Below are 23,671 nucleotides of genomic sequence, written 5' to 3' on the forward strand. Positions count from 1 at the left end.
AGTGGAAGAAGACTGGAAGAAATTTAAAGACTATTTACAGAGATACTGTAAAATTAATGAATGTTAGAATGATGTTGGATTGAAATTAAGTGGTTTCTAGCTAATGGTATAAAATAATATGAAAAAATGGTTTTTTATAAGTAAAAATTTAATGTTATAATAATTTAAGATTAAAGATCTGGGTAGAATAAAGAGGGAAAGAAACTGCTGAGCTAATAAATTGAATTGGAATACAAAAAAGGGAGGTACGAGGAGGTACGGGAAACAAGTAAATGAAAAATAATGTGATGAAAGGATTGATTGTTTTTAACTATTTTTATTTTGTATTTTTTTTCTTTTTTCTTTTTCTATTTTGTAATGTAAAAACCTTAATAAAAATTTTATTTAAAAAAAATGAATAATATATAAGGCTATGTTTCAGTCTTCAAATAAACAGATTTTAAATATAAAAAAAGCAGGAAAAGCCTGTTATAAGCACCTGTGCAAGTGAAGAATAGACCTTCCAAGTGTCCCTATTTTCCAGGGACGTCCCTGCTTTAGAAAAGCCACCCCGGTTTCTGATCTGAACCCAGAATGTCCCACTTTTCCTTAGGATGTCCCTATTTTCATCAGAGAAACGTTGGAGGGTATGGAGTTACCCGACCCCCGAACCATCCTGTAAAGGGAATTTTTTAAAATGTTTAATGTTTTATTCTGTTTTTATATATGTTGGAAGCTGCCCAGAGTGGCTGGGGCAGCCCAGTAAGACGTGTGGGGTATAAATAGGAAAAGTATCCTTATGGAATGGAGCGTCCCTGTTTTCACTGGAGAAACGTTGGAGGGTATGTGTAAAATTTGGCACAATCGGCCAGCTGTATCAGTGCCTCTTGAGAGTCCCATGGACTTCAAGAAGATCAAACCTCAAAATTCTGAAGGAAATCAGCCCTGAGTGCTCCCTGGAAGGACAGATCCTGAAGCTAAGGCTCCAAGACTTTGGCCACCTCATGAGAAGAGAAGACTCCCTGGAAAAGACCCTGATGTTGGGAAAGATGGAGGGCACAAGGAGAAGGGGATGACAGAGGACCAGATGGTGGGACAGTGTTCTCGAAGCCACAAACATGAGTTTGACCAAACTGCGGGAGGCAGTGGAAGACAGGAGTGCCTGGCGTGCTCTGGTCCAGGGGGTCACGAAGAGTTGGACACGACTAAACGACTAAACAACAACATCAGTGCCTAAGATGGGGTGCAACTCTCCAGCCACATTCAATGTCACCACCATGCTGAACTTCCATAGTACATTTAGGCTGCCTTATCAGGTGAGGAATATGGATTTGGGTTGCTCTCTTCAACAGACGCCTTGGTTTGGGGCCACAGGGTGACCACAGGGTCCACCGAGCTCACAGACTAGCTGTGCCTTTCGGGGGTTTGGGGCAGCAGGGAGAAGCCAAGGATTGAACGTGGGACCTGCTGGATGTTGAGAAGGCCCTTGGTGCCCCTAAGATGTGGCTCTGTGACTTTCTCTCCCTTTCCGATAATTGTTCCCATGTCACTCGGCAGCATAAAGAGTCCTTTCAGCCACCTCCTCCCCTGCCAATGCTAGGAACTCACGGAGCCACGGAGAGGCCAGGCGTTTCCCTGTGTGAAGAATGCCTGAACTTCTCCTCAGGCAGAGAGTAGGTGGCAAGCAGTTTGCATGCCCTGAAAGAGCAAGGAATTCTGCTCAATATTGATCCAGAACAAAACTCCCAATGCATAGTTAGCAGAGTAAAAACTTAAACGGGTTGCGGGATTCCCCCAAAATAGACCAGAGGCAATGAATGTGTCATCCAGCAGAGCTTTGCTGCTACTGAAGGCAAATGAGCATAACGGCCACAAATCCCATACATTCAGGACTGGCACTGTCCATAAGAACTGCAGTTTGCAGCAGACTTAACTTAAACTTACAATAACTTATAAGACTAAAACCTTAACACTATATACAGAACACCACACCAGAAGGAAGAGAGACACACAAAGAGAGAGTGGAACCCAGGCTCCTTCTGGCCCTACTTTTATAGTCTGCATGACCTTAACAGAAGCGATAACAGAACCATTTTAAGCCAGCTGCATTCAGCTTCTCTGAAGAAATAACCCAAACCCTTCTGCCTGCTTCTTTCACACGGAGCTGCTTCCAGAACCCTCTTGAATTAAGTAGAATAGGAAAGATCTCTCCACATCAGAGCAATACTTTTTGCACTAAGAAATGCAAACTGACACAGGATGGGGGCTCCAACGCCTGCAGCAGCCAGCTCCACTCCCATGGACCCCTAGCCAAGAAGGCTCTGCTCCACAATCAGAGGCAGAAATGTTTCTGAATCCCAGTTGGTGGAACCACAGGAGGGGAGAGTGTTCCTCTTGTGCTTGAATCCAGCTTGTGGGTTTCGTTTTGGGGCACCCACTTGGCCACTGGGGGACCAGAATGCTGGCCTAGAGGGACCATTGGCCTGATCCAGCACAGTTCATTGGCCTGATCCAGCCTAGGACCCTCCTACCTACGGGACCGCCTCTCCTGGTATGTCCCACGGAGGACCTTACAGTCTTCAAACAAAAATATCTTGGAGGTCCCAGGCCACAGGGAGGTTAGGCTGGCCTCAACCAGAGCCAGGGCTTTTTCAAATGTGGCCCCGATCTGGTGGAACGCTCTGTGACAAGAGACCAGGGCCCTGCGGGACTTGACATCTTTCCGCAGGGCCTGCGAGACAGAGCTGTTCCACCAGGCCTTTGGCCAAGGCACAGCCTGACCCCCTCTCCCCTTCTGTAATCCTCATAGAGCTATAGCCCAATGGTTGCCATGAATTTGATTCTGAATTGATTTTAGAATGAATTGATCTTAGAATGTATTTCAATTAATAGATTGTGATTTTATGTAAACTGTGTTACTTTTACTGTTGGTAGCTGCTCTGAGCCCGGCTTTGGCTGGGGAGGGCGGGATATAAATAAATTATTATTATTATTATTATTATTATTATTATTATTATTATTATTATTATTATTCTGCATTAAGTTACAGAGTTGTAGAGTTGGAAGGGACCATGAGGGTCATCTGGTCCAATCTTGCAATGTAGGAAACTTTTTTCCCCATTGCAGGGCTTGAACCCACAGCCCAAAGAGATCAAGAGTCTACCGAATGAGCTCTTATGTTCTCATCTGCTTGGCCATTGTGAGGGCAGGATGCTAGACGAGATGAGCCGACGGCTTCACAAGAGGGTTAGCCAAATTCACGGAGAACTTTATTTCACACACACTTTGCTTCCCAAGCAAAGCTAATTTATATCCATTTAAGCAAAAGGTCTTTTGAATTTGCAAGTCACGTTCCAACTTTTGAGCACCCCTCGTTGGGGGAATTTGCAAATGGCAAGACGTCCCACTGCCTCGCATCTCCCAACGGTAGGACCGGCCGCGAGCCAAAGTTGGCCAGCTGCTCTGAAGATTTTGTGGAGATCTCCTACCTGTTTCTGCCCATCTTCTCATGGTCTTTGACGACGACGTGGAGCTCCGCATTCTGATCTAATGGAATCCCTTTCAGGTCCCACTCAAAGCCCTAAGAGGAGAGGAGGGAAGCAGGTCAGTGACTGAGGGCAGGGTCCCAATCCTCCCTCTCAACTTGCCGGGAGATCCAACTGATCTAGTTACTTATGTTGGCTATTTGCAGATTAGTTGCACTGCAGAAGGCGTTCTGGGGAGACCACACATTACAAGGAACACAAAATAACTTTTAATAACAAAAACATAACTTAACAGCACCTGCTGTACTGCTTCACAGCTGTAAAACTAGGTCATGTTATTTGCTCTGGCCCTTAAAGAAATACACTTCTTGTGGAACAATAATGAACCTTCAAATTTAAAGAGACCATTCAACAACTCAGTGCGGAGGAAGTCCAGGCTCAGAGCATCTTCCAGAGCTGATCCCTGACAGTGGGAACGTGATGCTGGGACTGACCCACAGCCATCTCTGCTGAAATTAAGCACAGGGTCATACCCATCAGAGACTCAGGCAGAGGGGCGGCTGACTCACCTCGTTCCACACGGGGTTGACGTTGTTCTTGATCACCTTGGTTCTTTTCTTCACCCCTAGGAAAGACAGCAGAAAGGTAAGAAACGGCCCCAGTAGCAGCACATTTTGCACATCTGTCTGAACAGATGTTTCTGCATTAACAAGTCACAGCCCAGTCGGAGACGGGGCAGAGCTCAGCAGCAGGAGGTGTGCACAAGGACCTGAGTTCCAGTTACTGCATCTGGAGTTTAAATTATCTTGAGAAAGAGCTGCCTCTGAATCCTTGGCCAGAGGTTGGTGCAGAGAGCCAACTCCTGCCCAAAGAGACTCCAGCTGGCACCCTGCTACTAGGTGCCAGGGTAGTGGGCAGTGGGCAAGATAGGGGAAGGGGTGCAGCAGGATCAGGGCTGCAGTTCCAAGGCTGGGCATGGGCAGAAAAGGCAAATGACAAGCACAACGGCTTCAGCAACGGAACAAGCCTGGGTGCAAAACAGGTTTCTTTGAGATCTCGCTCTCTCTCACACACACACAGGCGCATCCACACTCATTCTCTCTAAAACACAGAAAGCCTTCGGTCCAGCCATCTCCTCTGGACGGCGGGTCTAAAGCCACCCATCTGTCTGTCCCCATCAGAGTAGACAATTGCAATTCTGGAAGGAGTAACAGCAACAAGATCCCTGGCAGCCGGTGTGGCTGAAGATCCCGCACACAGCTGTCCCAGATCGCATAGATCCAGGTGTCAGTGCTCTGTTTATCCACATGCCCAATTTAAGAGGAAGATGTTGGCGCTTACAAGAGAACAGGGAAAGCAATCAATTCATTTTTTCCATATCATTTTTATCTCCAAAAATATTCCAAAACATTTCTTATCATATACAATTAAAAAACAAAAACATGCAAAGTTTCTTCTGGACTTCCAGCCCCTCCTTTCCAGATGTTTCTTTTTTACTCCTTTTTATTAGCTGTTTTACAGCACATAAGTTTTAATTTTCTAAACCCCACTATCGTTAATTCTGTCAATAATCTGTGTCTTATATTTCAAATCCTGCAGACGACTTCATATATGGGTTATAATTTGAGAGGTAATCCTCCTTAAACACTTCATCATTATGCCCTCTTAATTTGGCAGTTAATTTCGCCATTTCAGAAACCAGTTAATTTATTATAGTTGTACAGATAGTTGATGTTTGATCCATCCAGCTTTATTAATATTTCTCTCTCTCTCTCTCTCTCTCTCTCTCTCTCTTCTCTCTCTCTCTCTTTCTTTCTTTTTCTTTCTTTCTTTCTTTCTTTCTTTCTTTTTCTTTTCCCTCTCTTTCTCTCTCTTTCTTTCTTTCTCTCTCTTTCTTTTCTCTCTCTTTCTTTCTCTCTCTTTTTCTTTCTTTCTTTCTCTTTCTTTCTATCTTTTTTCTTTTTCTCTTCTCTCTATCTCTTTTTTCTCTCTCTTTCTTTCTCTCCTATCTGTCTGTCTCTCTCTCTCTCTTTTTCTTTCTTTCTTTTTCTCTTCTCTCTTTCTTTCTTTCTTTCCTTCTCTCTCTCTCTCTCTCCCTCTCTTTCTTTCTTTCTTTCTTTCTCTCCTCTCTGTCTCTCTCTCTCTGTGTATATGTGTGCAGTCTAAGATAAGGAGATAATGGGGAGACCTTCACTAGGGGGGGACATCAGCTGTTTCTCCTCTGGCAGCAAAATGCCTTGGGCCGGCCCTGACGCCAGGTCACCTTTCCTCATACAGATGTGCACTTGACTCCTTCGTGTCAAAGCCTGTAAAAAGCCCAGACCAGAGGCCCCGATTCAGGCCCTGCGTGGCATCATTTATCCATTTGCTTGGTTTCATTTTTAAGATATGGGCCACCTATTTCTCCCTCCAAAAATGCAAGACTCGCCCAGCCAGAGTTCTCTGACTGCTGTCCTAGCTATTATTGGGCTGCAGCCTCCAACATCCCCAGCCAGCTCATCCAATGGTTGTGGATGATGGGAGATGGAGACCCAAACGTCTGGAAGGCTGCTCTAACCACCCAGCCACATTCCCCTGGTATAGAGGCCGCCTGGTGCTTCTGGAGCAGCTCGACTGTCCTAGGAGACGAAAACAATTCTGCCTCATCCGCTTGTTGCTTTTATAATCTATCTTTGGAGCGCATCACGTGTTCGATCGTCTAAACAGAGATGTCCAAAACCGGAAGGAGGATCTAGACTCCGAAGCAGAGAAAAAAGGCTTGGAAGGCTGAGCAAACCATTTAGAAGGGGCAGAAAGGGTCTCTCTCTCTCTCTCTCTCTCTCTCTCTCTCTCTCTGCTCAGTTTTGCCACAAAATGGTAAAAGGAAAAGGAAGACTCTTGAGAGACAGAACAATAGGAGGAGCTGCTATTGCCAAAGGTCTGCAGGAAGGTCTGCCTGGCATAGCTCTGCAGCTCTCCCCGTGCAGAGCCAAAAACTGCTATATATGGTCACCCAGCAGACTCAGACGGAGCAGCATTTGAAAAAGGCATCGCTCAGAATGGGAAGGAGGAAGGAAAGAGTGGAGCTGTGTTTGCAGATGATATTTGTTCCCAAGGAAGTGCAGGAGGGCAGAGAACGCCCAAAGTTGCCGCCTCTTGTAGGGAGAAAAAGGCCACCGCTCATTTGCAAATGCTAATTTTTCCCCGTGATGAATGTGCAGGTTTAAAATTGTTCCTTGCAGCAATGGCAGCATTAAGACAAATTCAACAGTGTGAATAAGTTTTGATGGATGTAATAAGGGAATGCTGAATGGTATAGTTTCTGTAAAAGATGCAGAGATTGATGATATGTAAAATGAACCACGGAAAGAGAAGAAGGGAAGTCATGGATATTTTAAGGATGTAAAAAAACAAGTACTTTAAATTGTAAAACAGAAAGTTTAATAAAAAAATTATATACAAAAAAAATAAAATTGTTCCTTGCAGGACACGGGAGCTCAGCTGACAACATGAGCCAACGTACCAAAATGGGAAGCCAAACCAGCCTTCAGCAAGGCCATTTGGACTGTGATTTCATAGAGTCGTAGAGTTGGAAGGGACCCCCAGAGGTCATCTAGTCCAACCCCCTGCAAGGCAGGAATCTGGACCTGAAATAACACACACAATACACCAGGCCCAGGAAATCCTGCTGGCCCCCCACTGAGGAATAACGCCTGGCTTAATATATATAATGAAAGGAAGAAAAGGTTTAAATGGGAAGCTTGTAGATATGATAGGGGCAGGTGTTCAAAGAAGATGCCCAAACTATTTATTTATGTGACAACAACAGCTAGAATATTATATGCTCAGAAATGGAAAGAAGAGGAGGTTGCAATGAAGGGGAAGTGGCTTTTGAAAGTAATGGACTAGGCAGAAATGGCAAAGCTGACAGCGAAATTAAGAGGTCAGAATGATGAAGTTTTCAAAGAAAAATGGAGGGCTTTCATTTTTAAAAAGCATTACAGCCAAATGAAATCGCAGGCAGGATTTGAGATAAAAGCAGCAGAAGAAAAATGACAAAATGATTGCAGCAGAGAAACTTTTTTGTAATAGATAAAGATATAATCCAGGAGTAAAAACACTGCAGAGATGAAGTCAACTGATGAAATAATGTAATTATTTGATTTGAGGTGATTGTGAAAACGTCTGGAAAAAATAATTTTAAAATAATATAAAGGGAATAATGCATGGCTCAAATTTTGCTAAGCGTGAGTCGCTGACCCATCTCCAGGTTTCAGTCGCCTCACCTGCAATTCTGGACCTCAGGTCTCTGAGAAACTCTGTGCTTTGGAATAAGTGCATGGCCAGCCATGCAGCAACAGACAGAAGGGAGAACAGAATCGGAGGTCTCAACAGGGTGGGGCACTGGCAGGAATCCCTGGCATGAAAATAGAACTATTCCAAGCTTAGAAGGGGGCCCTTATTTTCAGCTGGGTGGAGAGTTTGGAGGGCGTCTTGTCTACAGTTTTATCTGAGGTTACATATGTCTCCATACCTCATGCCACTTCCACCATTGGAAGTGAAATGTCAAATTGCACCTCTGTTCCCAGGGAACAATCAACATGCTGAACCTCTCAACTTGGTATCAGGTTGAGATATCTCAGTAGAGCACGAGACTCTTAAACTCGGGGTGGTGAGTTTGAGCCCCACGTTGGGCAAAAGATACCTGCTTTGCAAGGGGTTGGACTAGATGACCCTCATGGTCTCTTCCAAGTCCACAATTCTGCTATGAGATCACTCCCTGGAATATAGGTAAAGGGACCCCTGACCATTAGGTCCAGTCGTGGCCGATTCTGGGGTTGCGCTGCTCATCTCGCTTTATTGGCCAAGGGAGCCAGCGTACAGCTTCCGGGTCATGTGGCCAGCATGACTAAGCCGCTTCTGGAGAACCAAAGCAGCACACGGAAACGCCATTTACCTTCCCGCCGGAGCGGTACCTCTTTATCTACTTGCACTTTGATGTGCTTTCGAACTGCTAGGTTGGCAGGAGCTGGGACTGAGCAACGGGAGCTCACCCCGACGCGGGGATTCGAACCCCCGACCTTCTAATCGGCAAGTCCTAGGCTCTGTGGTTTAACCCACAGCGCCACCCATGTCCCAGAATATAGGCATGTCCATATAAATCTTTGCTGGATGCAGGCATCTAGTTCCCTCCCCAGGTTCCCAGAAACTCTGCAGATGTTTTCACACTTCTGGCTTAAAGGAGTTCTTGCTTTAACTGGGTTTTCATGTGATCAGTAAATGTAAGATGGGTGCTGCCCACAATGCTCATTGGCGTGGTCTGGAGGGGAAAGGCAGGAGGGGAAGAACATCTGCTTTGCATGCAGAATAACCACATCTCAATCCCCGGCAGCATCTCCAGGCAGGGCTGAGAAAGGCTCCCTGCCTGAAACCTTGGAGAGCAGCTGCCAGTCAGAGCAGAGAATACTTAGCTAAATGGACCAATGATGATCTGACTCAGTGTAAGACAGCCGCCAATGATTTTATGCTTTAAAATGTCTCTGGGTGTTGCTGGGTTGTTGTTTAATTGTGTCCTTTCCTTAGCTATAATCATTCAATAAATAAATAAATACATTCTGTTATTTATTTGGTCAAAGGTATAAGGAAGAAGAGGGTCGTGACAACATCACGCCAAATAAAAACGTGAATTGGAGTTGGTTGTTGGAAACACGTCAGAAGACAGCAGTTCAGAAGGAACAAAGGGGCAGATACATAAGAACTTGAGAAGATCGCGGCTGGATCAGGCCCAAGGGGACCCATCTAGGACAGAATCCTGTTCTCCCAGGGGCCAAACAGATGTGACAATGGGAAAATTGCAAGCAGGATCTGAGCGCAAGAGCAACTCTCCCCTCCGGTGGTTTCCAACAACGGATTCAGAACCATTGCTGCCTCCGACTGTGGAGGCAGAGAAAACCCAAGACTTTTCCATTTCTCCCGGGAGGAGATCAGGGTTCAAATCCCCACTTGGCCAGGAGCCAGTCCCTGCCTCTCAGCCTACTTTGAAGCATAGGTAAAGGTAAAGGGACCCCTGACCATTAGGTCCAGTCGCTGACGACTCTGGGGTTGCGGCGCTCATCTCGCTTTATTGGCTGGCGTACAGCTTCCGGGTCATGTGGCCAGCATGACTAAGCCGCTTCTGGCAAACCAGAGCAGCGCACAGAAATGCCGTTTAGCTTCCCGCTGGAGCGGTACCTATTTATCCACTTTGACATGCTTTCGAACTGCTAGGTTGGCAGGAGCAGGGACAGAACAACGGGAGCTCACCCCGTCGCAGGGATTCGAACCACCAACCTTCTGATCGGCAAGTCCTAGGCTCTGTGGTTTAACCCAAAGCGCCACCCGCGTCCCTACTTCGAAGCATAGCTGTCAACTTTTCCCTTTTCTTGCGAGGAATCCTATTCAGAATAAGGGGAAATCCCTTTAAAAAAAGCGAAACGTTGACAGCTATGCTTCGAAGGGTCGTTGTGGGGATTAAATGAGGAGCGGGGTGGGGACCATGCCGGCCACCTTGAGCTCCTCAAAAGACAAGGTATGCTATAAAATGCAATGAAATAAATAAATACGAAGACCGCCACTATGAAAAGTAAGTCCAAAAGCATGAATCAAAGATACAGATTAGAATAAACTCCCTCTGCAAAACCAACAAAACAGGAGTGCCGGGCAGAGCTCCCTTTTTGAGCAGCCTGTGGGGTGGGGCAGAGAGGAGGAGGAGTCCCCCCCCCTTGTCCAGACCTCTGCCCCCCACCCTCTGCCTCTGGGCTGAGTCTCGGAGGGGCCCTTACCTCGGAAGGTGATGCTGGCCACAGGGTCGCTGCGCTTGTCGCCCTTCTCCAAGGCGGGCAGGCTGCAGGCGCGCTGCACGACGCAGCGGAACATGGTCTCTCTCTCTCTCCCTGTCTCTGGCGCGCGTCCGCCTTCAGGGGCGCAGCGCCCGCCGGTCACACAGAGCCATCCCCGCCCAGCGCCGCCCGCCTCCCGCCCAGCGCCGGACGCAGCATCAGGACCAGTCGGCAGGCAGGGCGGCGCGTTATCCCGCCAGGGGGCGCTGCGCGATCGGCCGGCAGGGATGCTCGGCGCGCAAAAGGAAGCGCAGCTGCGCGCAGCTACTCGCCCCCGCCGCATTTCGTCACTGGGATATGTTTGTTTGTTTGTTTGTTTGTTTGTTTGCTGTTAGATTTATATAGCCACCAGTCCATTAATATTCCCTGGGCGGCTTACAACAAGCTGTTTAAATGACAATATATAATAATAATTTTAAAAGCAACCATAGGCAATAAAAGACAGCAAAAAAAACCCACGTCCAAGCATAAGGGCTGGATTAACCGTTAAGCAAAATAAGCACGTGCTTAGGGCATCAAGGGAAGCACCCCAGAAATTTTCCACTGCAAGATTTTAAACATGAATGGTCACCAGTTGCTCCTCTGAGTGTTCGTTTTCTCGGTTAAAGTATATTTAAAACCCCAATAGAACAAGAGTGCAACAAGGCGGGCTGGGTGCCTCATCTTGACTGAGTATAGAAGCAAATGTGTCATGTAAGATTAGTTTGAGGATCTGATCAAAGACTTTGCAATTAGATAAAGTCGGAGAATTTTTTTCCAAATAGAAATAAAGTGGGAGCATACAAAAATAGATTATTTTCCATCCTACTGCAGGTTTTGTTTCATTTCAAAAAGTACAGTTTAGATTTACAGTTTATTATTGTTTATATTTTGAATGAGATATATATGGGGGCACCAAAATCTTTTAAGTGTTTGGGGCCTCTTAAAAAAGGTCTCAATCCAGCCCTGCCTAGCATGCAGGATGAAATCACCTCTTTCTTCACTCCGGTTTAACTGCATTAACTGCACTGGAATTCCACCTACCCTGTAGAACAAGGGAGGCGTTCCTGGTGAGTTCCTGCACTTCTTTTTCTATTAATTAATTAATTGATTTTATACACTGCCCTTCATCTGAAGATCTCAGTGTGGTTCACAAGATAGAAATACAGGCTGGAAGCACAAAATAAATAGTGAAAACAAAAAGGAAAGGAAACAATAATACCCCCTTCCCACAAACACCTTTAAAAGGCCATAGAATATTAATCAGCCAAAGACCTGGTTTAAAAGGAACATTTTCGCCTGGCAATAACGTGATAAAATTCAAAACAGCAAAAATTAATTGCCCATTTATTCAAAATCCAGCTAAAACTATTTAGTTTAATTAATTAAACAAAACTGATGAACTTGATCCTATAATATCAGCTTTCCAAGTCTGGTTTTCATTTGTGCCCTCCATAACTCCCTCCTCTGCTGCCCCCTGCTGCTTTGCATCCTCCTAGGTAATCTCACCTCCCGGGGGCTTTTATGGTGTAGGGTAAGGTGGGGTGGGGGGCACTGGGGGCGAGTTGATGGAACCAAGAGAGCAGTAGCACTAAAATGTTTGAGACCCACTGAGAGTGTCTGACCAGGGCCTGGTTCAAATCCCCACCCAGCCATGAAGCTCACTAGCAGCACAAGGTGACAGATATCTGCAACTGTCCTTTCTTCCTCCCTGGCACTGGGTAGCCTGAGGGAGGCTGCCTCTGATTATGGGATGTTCCCCTCCAGCGTTGCCACATGCAGCATCCATCTAATACACCTCTCATCCTCTTCCACAATTTAACATACTTAGAAAACCGCATATGCTTCTGTCCACCATGACATCTGGTTGCAATGAGTTCCCCAGGCCACTTCCATGACACAGTGAGTTTTGTCCATTCCAAGCCTGCGGCCAGGCTAATCCCATGGGGCCTCAAGCCAGCACAGCAAAAGGCTTAATTCTTCTGTTTGAGTTTCATCAGTGACCGAAACTGCCTAACAGGAGAGTGAGATTAGAGAAGTGGGAAAACATTGGGTTTGTCCTGCTCACCTACTGAAACAGGTGCAACACTTGGAGCTCTTGCAGAGGAGGGAAGTTGGGATACAAATTCAATAAATCCGTATTTTTAACTAACATTTTATATTCTGTATCAACCATTTGGAGGCTATGGGTGATTAAGCAGGAGATAGAGACCCTATCCAGGACGCGGGTGGTGCTGTGGGTTAAACCCCAGAGCCTAGGACTTGCCAATCAGAAGGTCGGCGGTTCGAATCCCCGCGACAGGGTGAGCTCCCGTTGCTCGGTCCCTGCTTCTGCCAACCTAGCAGTTCGAAAGCACGTCAAAGTGCAAGTAGATAAATAGGTACCGCTCTGGCGGGAAGGTAAACGACGTTTCCGTGCACTGCTCTGGTTCGCCAGAAGCGGCTTAGTCATGCTGGCCACATGACCCAGAAGCTGTACGCTGCCTCCCTTGGCCAATAAAGCAAGATGAGCGCTGCAACCCCAGAGTCGGTCATGACTGGACCTAATGGTCAGGGGTCCCTTTACCTTTTACCTTTTAGAGACCCTATCCAACAGACAGAATAACAACAGTCACAGAAAAACCCAGTTGTGTTATCTGAGGGTTCCATAGAAATATAGAATTGGGAAAGTTGGAAGGAACACATTTGAGCCACTGGCAACATCTTTTCAAAGTATTCTAGCCATTTAAACCTCAGGTGGAAATCTGATGGGAAGATGGGGAGGGGTGGACAGGAAGTTGGCGAGGCCAGAAAGCAGATGGCAACAGGAAGGGCCACTTCCCTCTTGGCAGTGTTAGGATATTGATGTTCTGTTCCACCTAAACAGATGTGTGGAGCTGTTGTATGTCACATTTCTGTTTACATTCCAGCACAGCTTGCCGGGAACTTCCGTTTGTGTATTCTTGTTGTTGTTTAGTCGTTCAGTTGTGTCCAACTCTTCGTGACCCCCTGGACCAGAACACGCCAGGCACTCCTGTCTTCCACTGCCTCCCGCAGTTTAGTCAAACTCATGCTGGTAGCTTCGAGAACACTGTCCAACCATCTCGTCCTCCGTCGTCCCCTTCTCCTTGTGCCCTCCATCTTTCCCAACATCAGGGTCTTTTCCAGGGACTCTTCTCTTCTCATGAGGTGGCCAAAGTCTTGGAGCCTCAGCTTCAGGATCTGTCCTTCCAGTGAGCACTCAGGGCTGAATTCCTTCAGAATGGAGAGGTCGGATCTTCTTGCAGTCCATGGGACTCTCAAGAGTCTCCTCCAGCACCAGAATTCAAAAGCATCCATTCTCCGGTGATCAGCCTTCTTTATGGTCCAGGTCTCACTTCCGTACATCACTACTGGAAAAACCATAGCTTTAACAATACGGTATAGCTTTTGCCTTTTGCTGCTTCTTTCTTGGACACAAAAGGGGGAAGACATGTTTTTTCCTTTGTCCTGATGTATGCTAAATAAACTGCTTGTAAATATGGGACGCGGGTGGCACTGTGGGTAAAACCTCAGTGCCTAGGACTTGCCGATCGCATGGTCGGCGGTTCGAATCCCCATGGCGGGGTGAGCTCCCGTCTTCGGTCCCAGCTCCTGCCCACCTAGCAGTTCGAAAGCACCCTTAAGTGCAAGTAGATAAATAGGTCCCGCTTTATAGCGGGAAGGTAAACGGCGTTTCCGTGTGCGGCTCTGGCTCGCCAGAGCAGCTTTGTCACGCTGGCCACGTGACCCGGAAGTGTCTCCGGACAGCGCTGGCCCCCGGCCTCTTAAGTGAGATGGGCGCACAACCCCAGAGTCGGACACGACTGGCCCGTACGGGCAGGGGTACCTTTACCTTACCTAAATATGCTTTACATATGCCTCTGTCCGCCCTTCCACCGCGAGGAGTTTGTTATCTCTGCTGGCTTGCTTGCTAAGCTTCGGAAAGGCTTCTGAAGCTCCGAGTCGCAGTTTTGATGCAGAACCGAGGACTGGAGTTTGACCAGCTGCCGGCCGGTGGGCTGGAGCCACCTGGAGGTCTGCCAATTGCCCCCGTCCCCTTGAGTGCATCGCAACAGGCAGGAGGGCAGACAATCCCTGAGAAAGAGGGGGGAAGCACCGGAGGCATTCCTTTTAGGTATAATCACAAATGATATTCCTGACAATCAAAGGGAAGTATTCCTTTATGCAACGACAGCTGCCAGGATGCTTATAGCAAAAAATTGGAAAGGGAGAAAAATTCCATCAATGAAAGAATGGCAAATTAAATTTTGTGAATATATAAATTTGGAAAGACTCACAGCATTCATAAGGGGACAATCGGACCAGAAATTATTAAAAGAATGGGGATGCGCTAAAGAGTATATGAAAAAACATTGTTCTGGAGTAAGCATATCGGCGTGTAATGAATGACGCTTTGCAGGGTTAAAGAAAAAGAAAAATGATGTAAAAAGTATAAAGATAAAGGTAATCTACATTAGACACAACAATTTAGAAAGAGTAAAATTTTTGAGGTCTTAGCACAAAGGAAGGAAGTCAGTATGTGTATATGTATGTAATGACTAGATTAAAATGAAGATATGGTTTTATTTTGTAGATGTGTGCTTTTTCTTTTTCTCTTTTTTCCTTTTTTGTGTTCTGTTTCTCTTTCTTGTTTGTATAGTTTTATTTTGGATTCAATGTTTGTAATTTTTGTTGTAATTTTGCATTGAAAATTAAATATATATTTTTTTAAAGACAGAAAAAAGAAAGAGGGGGGGAGCCTCGCAGGTTGGTGATGCAGCAGCCTTCATGAAGAAGAGCTCTAGAAGGCGTGTGCAGGATGAGTCCTCTCGGCTGCCCTGTGCACGTCGCAGGCAGAGCAGAACCACCTTAAATAACACGAGCTTAAAGCGGATGACTGTTCCCCCCACAAATTCTGCACCTGTTGGGTGGAAATACCCTTTGGCAGCAGGAGGACTGATGACTCAGTGATCCCAGAGAAAGAATTCAGCTGGGAAATCTGGTCCTGCCTCTGGAGTCTCGGTTTGGGACTTTTCAGTTTGGAGAAAAGGAAGGGAGGAAGAATTGGCAAGATATAGAATTATGCATGGCACGGAGACAGCGGGTGAAGTTCTTCTACCTCTCTCATAACGACAGAAACTCACCAACATCTGATGAAGTTGACGGATGGAAGATTCAGGACGGGGGGGGGGGCACACAGCGCTGTGTTAAACTGTGGAACTCCCTCAGGAGGCAGCGTTGGCCGCCAGCCAAAATGGCTTTAAAAGAGGATTAGACAAATTCATGGAGGAAGAGAGGGCTATCGATGGGCGTCCCTCCACAGTCGGAGGCAGCAAAGGCCTTCTCGGTGGTGGCGCCCAGCCTGTGGAACCCCCTCCCATCAGATGTCAAGTCAATAAACAACTGACTTTTGGAAGACATCTGAAGGCAGCCATGTTTAGGGAAGTTTATAATATTCAGCTGAGAGCCGCCCAGAGTGGCTGGGGAAGCCCAGTCAGATGGGCAGGGTATAAATAATAAATTATTATTATTATTATTATTATTATTATTATTATTATTATTATTATTATTATTATTATTATTATAGTTGGGAGCACCCAGAGTGGCTGGGGAAGTGCAGCCAGATGGCCGGGGTAAAGGTAAAGATAAAGGGACCCCTGACCATTAGATCCAGTCGCGGACGACTCTGGGGTTGCGGCGCTCATCTCGCTTTATTGGCTGAGGGAGCCGGCGTACAGCTTCCGGGTCATGTGGCCAGCATGACTAAGCTGCTTCTGGCGAACCAGAGCAGTGCATGGAAACGCTATTTCCCTTCCCGCCAGAGTGGAACCTATTGATCTACTTGCACTTTGACGTGCTTTCGAACTGCTAGGTTGGCAGGAGCAGGGACCGAGCAAAGGGAGCTCACCCCGTCATGGGGATTCGAACCACCGACCTTCTGATCAGCAAGTCCTAAGCTCTGTGGTTTAACCCACAGCGCCACCCACGTCCCTATATGGGTGGGGTATAAATAATAAATTGTTATTATTGTTATTGTTATTCTTCTGAACCCCAGTTGCTGGAAGCCACAGGAGAGGAAAGGACGCTCAGGTCCTGCTTGCAGTCTTTCCAGTGGTGAGAAAGTGGTCTGGATGTGTCCCCTTGGCCTGATCCAGCAGCCTCTTCTTATCATAGAATCACAGAATTGCAGAGTGGGAAAGGGACCCCGGAGATCATCTAGGCCAACCCTAGCAGAACAGTCTCCCTCGGAAGGTTGTGGACGACTTGTAATGGTGACATTGGACCAGTTCTACATTATTATTATTAACTGAATTTATATACCACCCTATGCCTGCAGGTCTCAGGGCAGTTCACAGAATTCTGATTTCCATACTGATTGTTTTGGCAAGGACATATGGCTTCATTTCCAGTCTCCTTCCTTGGAGGTTTTTAAGCAGAAGTTGGGTGGCCGTCTGTCAGGGATGCTTGAGCTGAGATTCCTGCATTGCAGGGGGTTGGACTAGATGACCCCTGGAGTCCCTTCCAACTCTAGCATTGTAGGATCTCAAGGGAGCAGAAAAGACTATTTATGCATGCGACCACGACTGCACGGACGTTATTGGTCCAGAGATGGAAAGAAGATAAAGTTCCAACCAGAGAAGAATGGCAGATGAAGTGCATAGACTATGCTGAAATGGCAAAAATGACCGGGAAATCAGAAATCAGGAAGACCAGAATTTAAATAAGGAATGGAAGCAAAAATTTGACCTTTTCCTGTTAGGCAAAGATCGTAAGACAACCTGGATGATCGCCAGATTCTGTGTACAGATCTGTAGGCATAGACCATTGCTCGACCCAAACTAGTTCGTTAAGAAAATCCCCAAACTCAGTTCCATGGGTGACTCTGGCTCATAGCTTATCTTAAAGTTTTAAGTGTCTATATGATTGTCGCATTTATAAATTTTAAATTTATTGTTGTACGTTGTTTTAAATGTTTGCTTTCCTTCTGGGATTGTATCCCCAAGTCTGTTTTAAAAGCTGGTCTTATATATCTATGTAATAAGCAATGGGGAAAATCTATAACTTATCCTAAAGAGCATTGCAAACAGTTAAAATCGTTAGTAGGATTGGAATGACACTTGTAGTTCAATAGAGATGTAGTTCAATGGAGATGTAAAATCATCATAAAAGATGTGGGAGGAAATGATTAACAAGAGGACCCGCAAAGGGGAGAAGGGAAGTCTGGGAGATTCTGTGGAATCTTATTGATATGTTTGATATGTGACTGTAAAGTTTTAATCTGAAAAACCAAATAAATATTTATTTTTAATCACCCTCTAGGATTCTGCCCTCTTGCAATGCAGGAATCTCAGCTAAAGCACCCTTGACAGAGGGCCACCCAACCCATAGCTGTCAACGTTTTCCTTTTTTTAAGGGAAATTCCCTTATTCTGAATAGGATTCCTCGCAGAAAAGGGGGAAATTGACAGCTATGGCCTAACCTCTGCTTCAAAAACTCCAGGGAAGGAGAGGCCTGTTCCACCATGAAAATATCTTGCTCCTCTCATGTTCTCCTCCTTTGCAAAGCGTCCGCTGAGCCCTGGGCACTTGCTGGAGCTTCTGTGACACAGAGAGAGCTCTGCCAGGTCAGCCACCCCAGCCCCCGCTGGCCAGACAGGTGCTGGGGCCAGGATCCAAAGGCGCTGCGTGACGGCAAGGAGGAAACTATAAAAAGAGCAGGGTGTGGCGGTGCTGGGGAGGTTATGTTTCTCATCTGGCTCCTTTGCTGGGCTTCTGCAGCGCCTGTTGCCAAATACCCTGGGCAGGATCCAGTCTCTCCGATTACGAGGAAGGGTCTATGGAGGTGGGGCAGAGGGGGAATGGGAAAGGAGGAGGACTGGAGACCATCTAAAACACTCCCTTTTTTATATTAATTTAAAAAAATTCTTTTGGCATGTTTTTTGTTTTGTTTTTTGGCAATTTTTTTGGCAGCTCCTAAAAGAATTAATGATAATAATAAAAAAGCGATAAAACATCAGACATTAAAAGCTTCCCTAAACAGACCCCTCCCTTCTCTCTCTGCCCGTTGGATCCTTTTCCCAGGAAGCCTATTAGCATATAAAGCCCCTAACAACTGGGGACCAGAACGGGCACTAGCACACATGCCAAATAATTCCCATTTAACGTTTAGAAGAATTAGCTCCATTCATGTGGCAACACCTTTGTCCTTTGGAACTCCCCGCCACTTGATCTCAAGCAGGTGCCTTCACTCACTGCACTCTTTCCAGCACCTGCTCAAAACACTCTTGTTTAGACAATGCTTAGAAAGGACACGTGCTTGATCTCTAAGCATGCTTAGAAAGAAAATGTGAGTCTTAACCGGTTTTAGTAATTTTAACTTTTTGTATGTTTCAAACTATTGAAAATTCCCCCTCGATTTTCTCGTTTTATCTTTTCACAAACTGCTTTGAGGTTTCCATCTGCATTCTAGCAGCGTATACATTTTATGAAATGGATATAAATGAAGTAAGGGGGGCATTTGGTTTCACTGACTTATAAGTCACACACACACACACACACACACACACACACACACACAAACGTAATAGGATTCAACCGTCAGTTGCTCTGATATTATAGCCAATAAATTGGGTATAAATTTTACGACGTACATAACAAATCAGTCACCAGACTTCCTTAAAATATTGCCAGAGAGATGTAGCTGAGTGATGATGACCCCTTTGGTCTTCACTGACCCAGATCCTGTTTTGCTTTTCCTTGTGAACGAGTTCAGCAGCAGCAGCAAATCTGTAAGCTCAGATGCAGGAGGGTGACCCCCACCCCCTTTGGAATATGGAGGCATCAAATGAATTAAAGCCCAAATAAAATCCCCGCACTGAGAAAGCTAGCATGGAAGGGAGAAGCATTCTAGATGCCCTGGGATGCAGGAAAGGACCACAGCAACATACAGTTACTACGTGGCGCTGCTTTACATCATCTGAGCCCCCTGCGGTCTGATGTGGTGCAGTCCATGCACAGCATCTTAATGCGCATGCGCAGCACCTCAAGTGGCCCCAGCCAAGGTGTTCTGCTACCTGAGGCAGGAAAGCAAAACCCCAACCCTCCCAGCAAAGTACCCAAGGGGCAAGCCAAGTTTGATGTTGCCTCTCCCCAGCCATGGAAACGCAACTATAATGATGGAAATAAGACTGAGCAATAGCCAAAATTGGTCCCCCTTTACCCAATGGTAGGGCTGGTCCCCCTTTACCCAATGGTAGGGCTGGTCCTCTGAGCCATTCCAAAGAAAGAGAGGCAGGTTTCTTAACATTGCATTGAAGCTGAACACAGCGAATGGACACAGCCACAGTGGAGCATTTTTATGATTTCACAAGGCAAATGCCCAACACAGAACTTTAAACTTGGGCTGGATTGAGCCACTTCCTTGGGTCCCATTTCCTTTCTGGACCTGGCAGAGACTCTGCCACAAATATTGTTTCTCTCGCAGGCTGAGCAACTGCAGCAGGATGGAGGACTTTGGGGCCATGAAGTTTGGCTGAGGATGAGCAGGAGACACACCTCCAAAGAGCTGGCTGGATCAGGCCCAGCGGCCCATCTAGTCCAGCCTCCTGTTCTCCACGGGGCTGAACAGCTGCCTTTGGGCATGGGTAGGTCTAAACCACAGAGCCTAGGACTTGCTGATCAGATGGGGTGAGCTCCCGTTGCTTGGTCCCTGCTCCTGCCCACCTAGCAGTTTGAAAGCACGTCAAAGTGCAAGTAGATAAATAGGTACCACTCTGGCGGGAAGGTAAACGACGTTTCTGTGCGCTGCTCTGGTTCTCCAGAAGCGGCTTAGTCATGCTGGCCACATGACCCGGAAGCTGTACGCCGGCTCCCTCGGCCAGTAAAGCGAGATGAGCGCCGCAACCCTAGAGTCAGCCACGACTGGACCTAACAGTCAGGGGCACCTTTACCTCTTAAGTAAACTAAGGCCCCGGGGTCAGATCCAGCCCAATCACCTTCTAAATCCAGCCTGTGGACAGTCTGGGAATCAGTGTGTTTCTCCGAGAGTAGAATGTGTCCTTTTATTTAAAATGCATCTCTGGGTTATTTGTGGGGCATAGGAATTCGTTCATTTCCCACCCAAAATATAGTCCGGCCCCCCACAAGGTCTGAGGGACAGTGGACTGGCTCCCTGCTGAAAAGGTTTGATGCCCCCTGCCTTTGGGGAACCTGGAAGCAAGATCTGAGCACCAGAGCTCTCTTCCCTCCCAGGGTTTACAGCCGCGGGTTTTTGGAAGCCTTGCTGTCTCCAACTGCAAAGGGAGAAACATAGCCGGCCTGGCTAGTAGCCATCAATCTCCCTCTCCTCTGGGAATTTGTCCGGTTCTCTCGTAAAGCTGCTTAGGCCATCACACTTCTTGTGGGAGGGAGTTCCACAGTTTAACTACGAGCTGCGAGAAGGACTGTATCTCTCCTGAACCTTCCAACATTCACCCTTGCCAGGTGTCCCCAAGTTCTAGGGATAGGAGGGAGGAAAACTTCTCTGCACCCACTTTCCCCATGACATGCAGACTTTTTATAAACTTCTATACGCCTTGGGATGTGGGTGGTGCTGTGGGTTAAACCACAGAGCCTAGGGCTTGCCGATCAGAAGGTTGGCGGTTCGAATCCCCGCGACGGGGTGAGCTCCTGTTGCTCGGTCCCTGCTCCTGCCAACCTAGCAGTTCGAAAGCATGAAGTGCAAGTAGATAAATAGGTACCACTCCAGCGGGAAGCTAAACGGCATTTCCGTGCACTGCTCTGGTTCGCCAGAAGCGGCTTAGTCCTGCTGGCCACATGACCCAGAAGCTGTACATGCCTCCCTTGAAATCGAGATGAGCGCCGCAACCCCCGAGTCAGCCACAACTGGACCTAATGGTCAGGGGTCCCTTTACCTTTAACCACGTCTTAATTCTCTTTTCCTCTAAACTAAAAAGTCACAGACCTCCCTGGAGATCTGAGGTTTATGCAGATGTGTACAGGGATTGATTTCTTGCTTGTCCCGCATTCAGCAACCTGCAAATAGAAACAGCCCCAAGCGTCCCTCTCCAAATACCCTTTGGCCCCTGAGAATGGGAGAGAGAGAGGTGGTATTCTCCCCCCCCTCCAGCACCCTTGGGTGCTCTTGGCACCCTGCGCCTCTGCTTCCCTCGTCTCGGCCCCTGTACTTGCAAACTCATCCTGCCTCCTCCTTACCTTCAAACACCACGGAGCAATAAGCATCGCTGATATCCGTATCCGGAGTCTGGACGTTCTGTGCGTGGAGGACGAAGACCCGCAACATTTTGGGAGGCCCAGAGGGTTTCCTCCCCCTCCTCGCCTCGGATCTGGCCCGTCCTCTGGGATGTTTGCTTTCCCTACAGTTCAGGCCCGTCTCCCTCCTGCTCTGGAGCTGGCAGAACAGCTTGGCTCCAGCTCCAGTGACAAACAGATAGAGCTCTTAAAGGGACACCAGCCTTGGCCAGCTCCGAAGCCAAGAGGGCCTGCAAAGACATTGGTGTTCGTTTTTAGACAACTGGACACTCCGGCGCTGGCCTTTAGGTCATCGCCTCAAGACAGGACAAGTTCAAAGAGATAGACAAATGTGCACGGATCCATTTCTGATTTTTCTGGCCACATTTCCACGTCAGTTTGCAATTGCTTTTTAAATTCTTAGTGGAAATTTGACAGCTTTTCAGCGGGAATTTCCCTTAAGGCACACAATTTTGTGCCTCATATAAGCATCTTCATGAGCTGTTTTTCTCCTAACAGATGTAGACCCCCCCAATATTACTTGGTTGGTTAACTGAATCACAGCATCTGACAAGTGCAATTTTTTATTTTAGATTCTCTGATGACTAACTTCTCTCTTTCGGGTTTTATAAACAAGAATAATGTTATACAAATAAGCATACCAAGTTTTCTCATGTCATTTGTATATCACAAAAATACATAATAAATGTGGAAAAATATCTACAACCTATGCTTGATTATTAGTGGTCAATGTTCTTGGTTTATGAATTGTTTTAAACAATTAGGAAGAAGAAGAAAAGGAGGGAAGAGGGGGAGGGGCAGGGGGTTTGGTCAGGTAGTTATGCTTCTAGCGAGTACAAATTTTGAAGGACAGCAGCCTCTTGGTTCTAGATTCAGGTAGGCAGCCTTGTTGGTCTGACGCAGTAGAAATATATATAAAGGTAAAGGTAAAGGTACCCCTGCCCGTACGGGCCAGTCTTGACAGACTCTAGGGTTGTGCGCCCATCTCACTTAAGAGGCCGGGGGCCAGCGCTGTCCGGAGACACTTCCGGGTCACGTGGCCAGCGTGACAAAGCTGCATCTGGCAAGCCAGCGCAGCACACGGAAACACCATTTACCTTCCTGCTGGTAAGCGGTCCCTATTTATCTACTTGCACCCGGGGGTGCTTTCAAACTGCTAGGTTGGCAGGCGCTGGGACCGAGCAACGGGAGCGCACCCCGCCGCGGGGATTCGAACCGCCGACCTTTCGATCGGCAAGCCCTAGGCGCTGAGGCTTTTACCCACAGCGCCACCCGCGTCCCTAGAAATATGTATATATATATCTAAATTAAAAAAATGTCCAGTAGCACCTTAGAGACCAACTAAGTTTGTTCTTGGTATGAGCTTTCGTGTGCATGCACACTTCTTCAGATACAGTGGTACCTTGGGTTAAGTACTTAATTCATTCCGGAAGTCCATTCTTAACCTGAAACGGTTCTTAACCTAAAGCACCACTTTGGCTAATGGGGCCTCCCACTGCCGCTGCGCTGCCAGAGCATGATTTCTGTTCTCATCCTGAAGCAAAGTTCTTAACCCGAGGTTCTGTTTCTGGGTTAGTGGAGTCTGTAACCTGAAGCGTATGTAACCTGAAGCGTATGTAACTCGAGGTACCACTGTACACTGAAACAGAAATCACTAGACCCTTATATATAGTGAGAGGGTGGGGAGGGGTATTACTCAGAAGGGCGGTGGGAGATGGGTGATTGACTGATAGGCTCGGCCACTGCCTCTCAGCCTAGCCAACCTCACAGGGTGGTGGCGAGGGTAAAATGGCGAAGGAGTAAATTAGGTGCACCACCTCAAACTCCTTGATAAATAAATCATTTTCTCTCTCCCTTTCATCGATTCAGCGCAGATTGTACACAGAAAATGGCCCCCACCCCCTCGCTCTGCCGAAGGTGGCTGAGCAGAATCTTTGGGGACTGTTGTGGTTATTAAATTGCGTTTACTGAAACAGGTATTAGGATTAGTGAGGTGTGAACCCCATATTGGCTTCCCTAGGAAATAATTTGGGCTTTTCTGGGCATTTCTGTCAAACGCTAAAAAATGAGCATCCTCAGAGCTTCCGTTTCTTTCTTTCTT

At 46.8% G+C, this 23,671-nt stretch overlaps 1 protein-coding gene across 8 annotated transcripts in view; it reads right to left on the minus strand.

The window, feature by feature from the left end:
• Positions 1-21,714, minus strand: part of DYSF (dysferlin) — a 187,337-nt gene extending 165,623 nt beyond the window's left edge. For 3 of the 8 annotated variants that reach the window (XM_077933696.1, XM_077933692.1, XM_077933694.1), the window contains exons 1-3: positions 10,265-10,424; positions 4,034-4,089; positions 3,468-3,559 (exon numbers count right to left, since the gene is read on the minus strand). In XM_077933696.1, coding sequence (XP_077789822.1) covers positions 3,468-3,559; positions 4,034-4,089; positions 10,265-10,358 — 242 coding nt within the window. In that variant the 5' untranslated portion in view covers positions 10,359-10,424. Of the gene's footprint in view, positions 1-3,467; positions 3,560-4,033; positions 4,090-10,264; positions 10,426-21,513 lie in introns of those variants that run through there. The other 5 variants (XM_077933691.1, XM_077933693.1, XM_077933695.1 and 2 more) reach the window with 5 other exon arrangements.
• Positions 21,715-23,671: the final 1,957 nt, after the last annotated feature.

This window comes from Podarcis muralis, chromosome 9 (assembly GCF_964188315.1).
Source record: "Podarcis muralis chromosome 9, rPodMur119.hap1.1, whole genome shotgun sequence".
In the NCBI taxonomy this organism is placed as follows: domain Eukaryota; kingdom Metazoa; phylum Chordata; class Lepidosauria; order Squamata; family Lacertidae; genus Podarcis; species Podarcis muralis.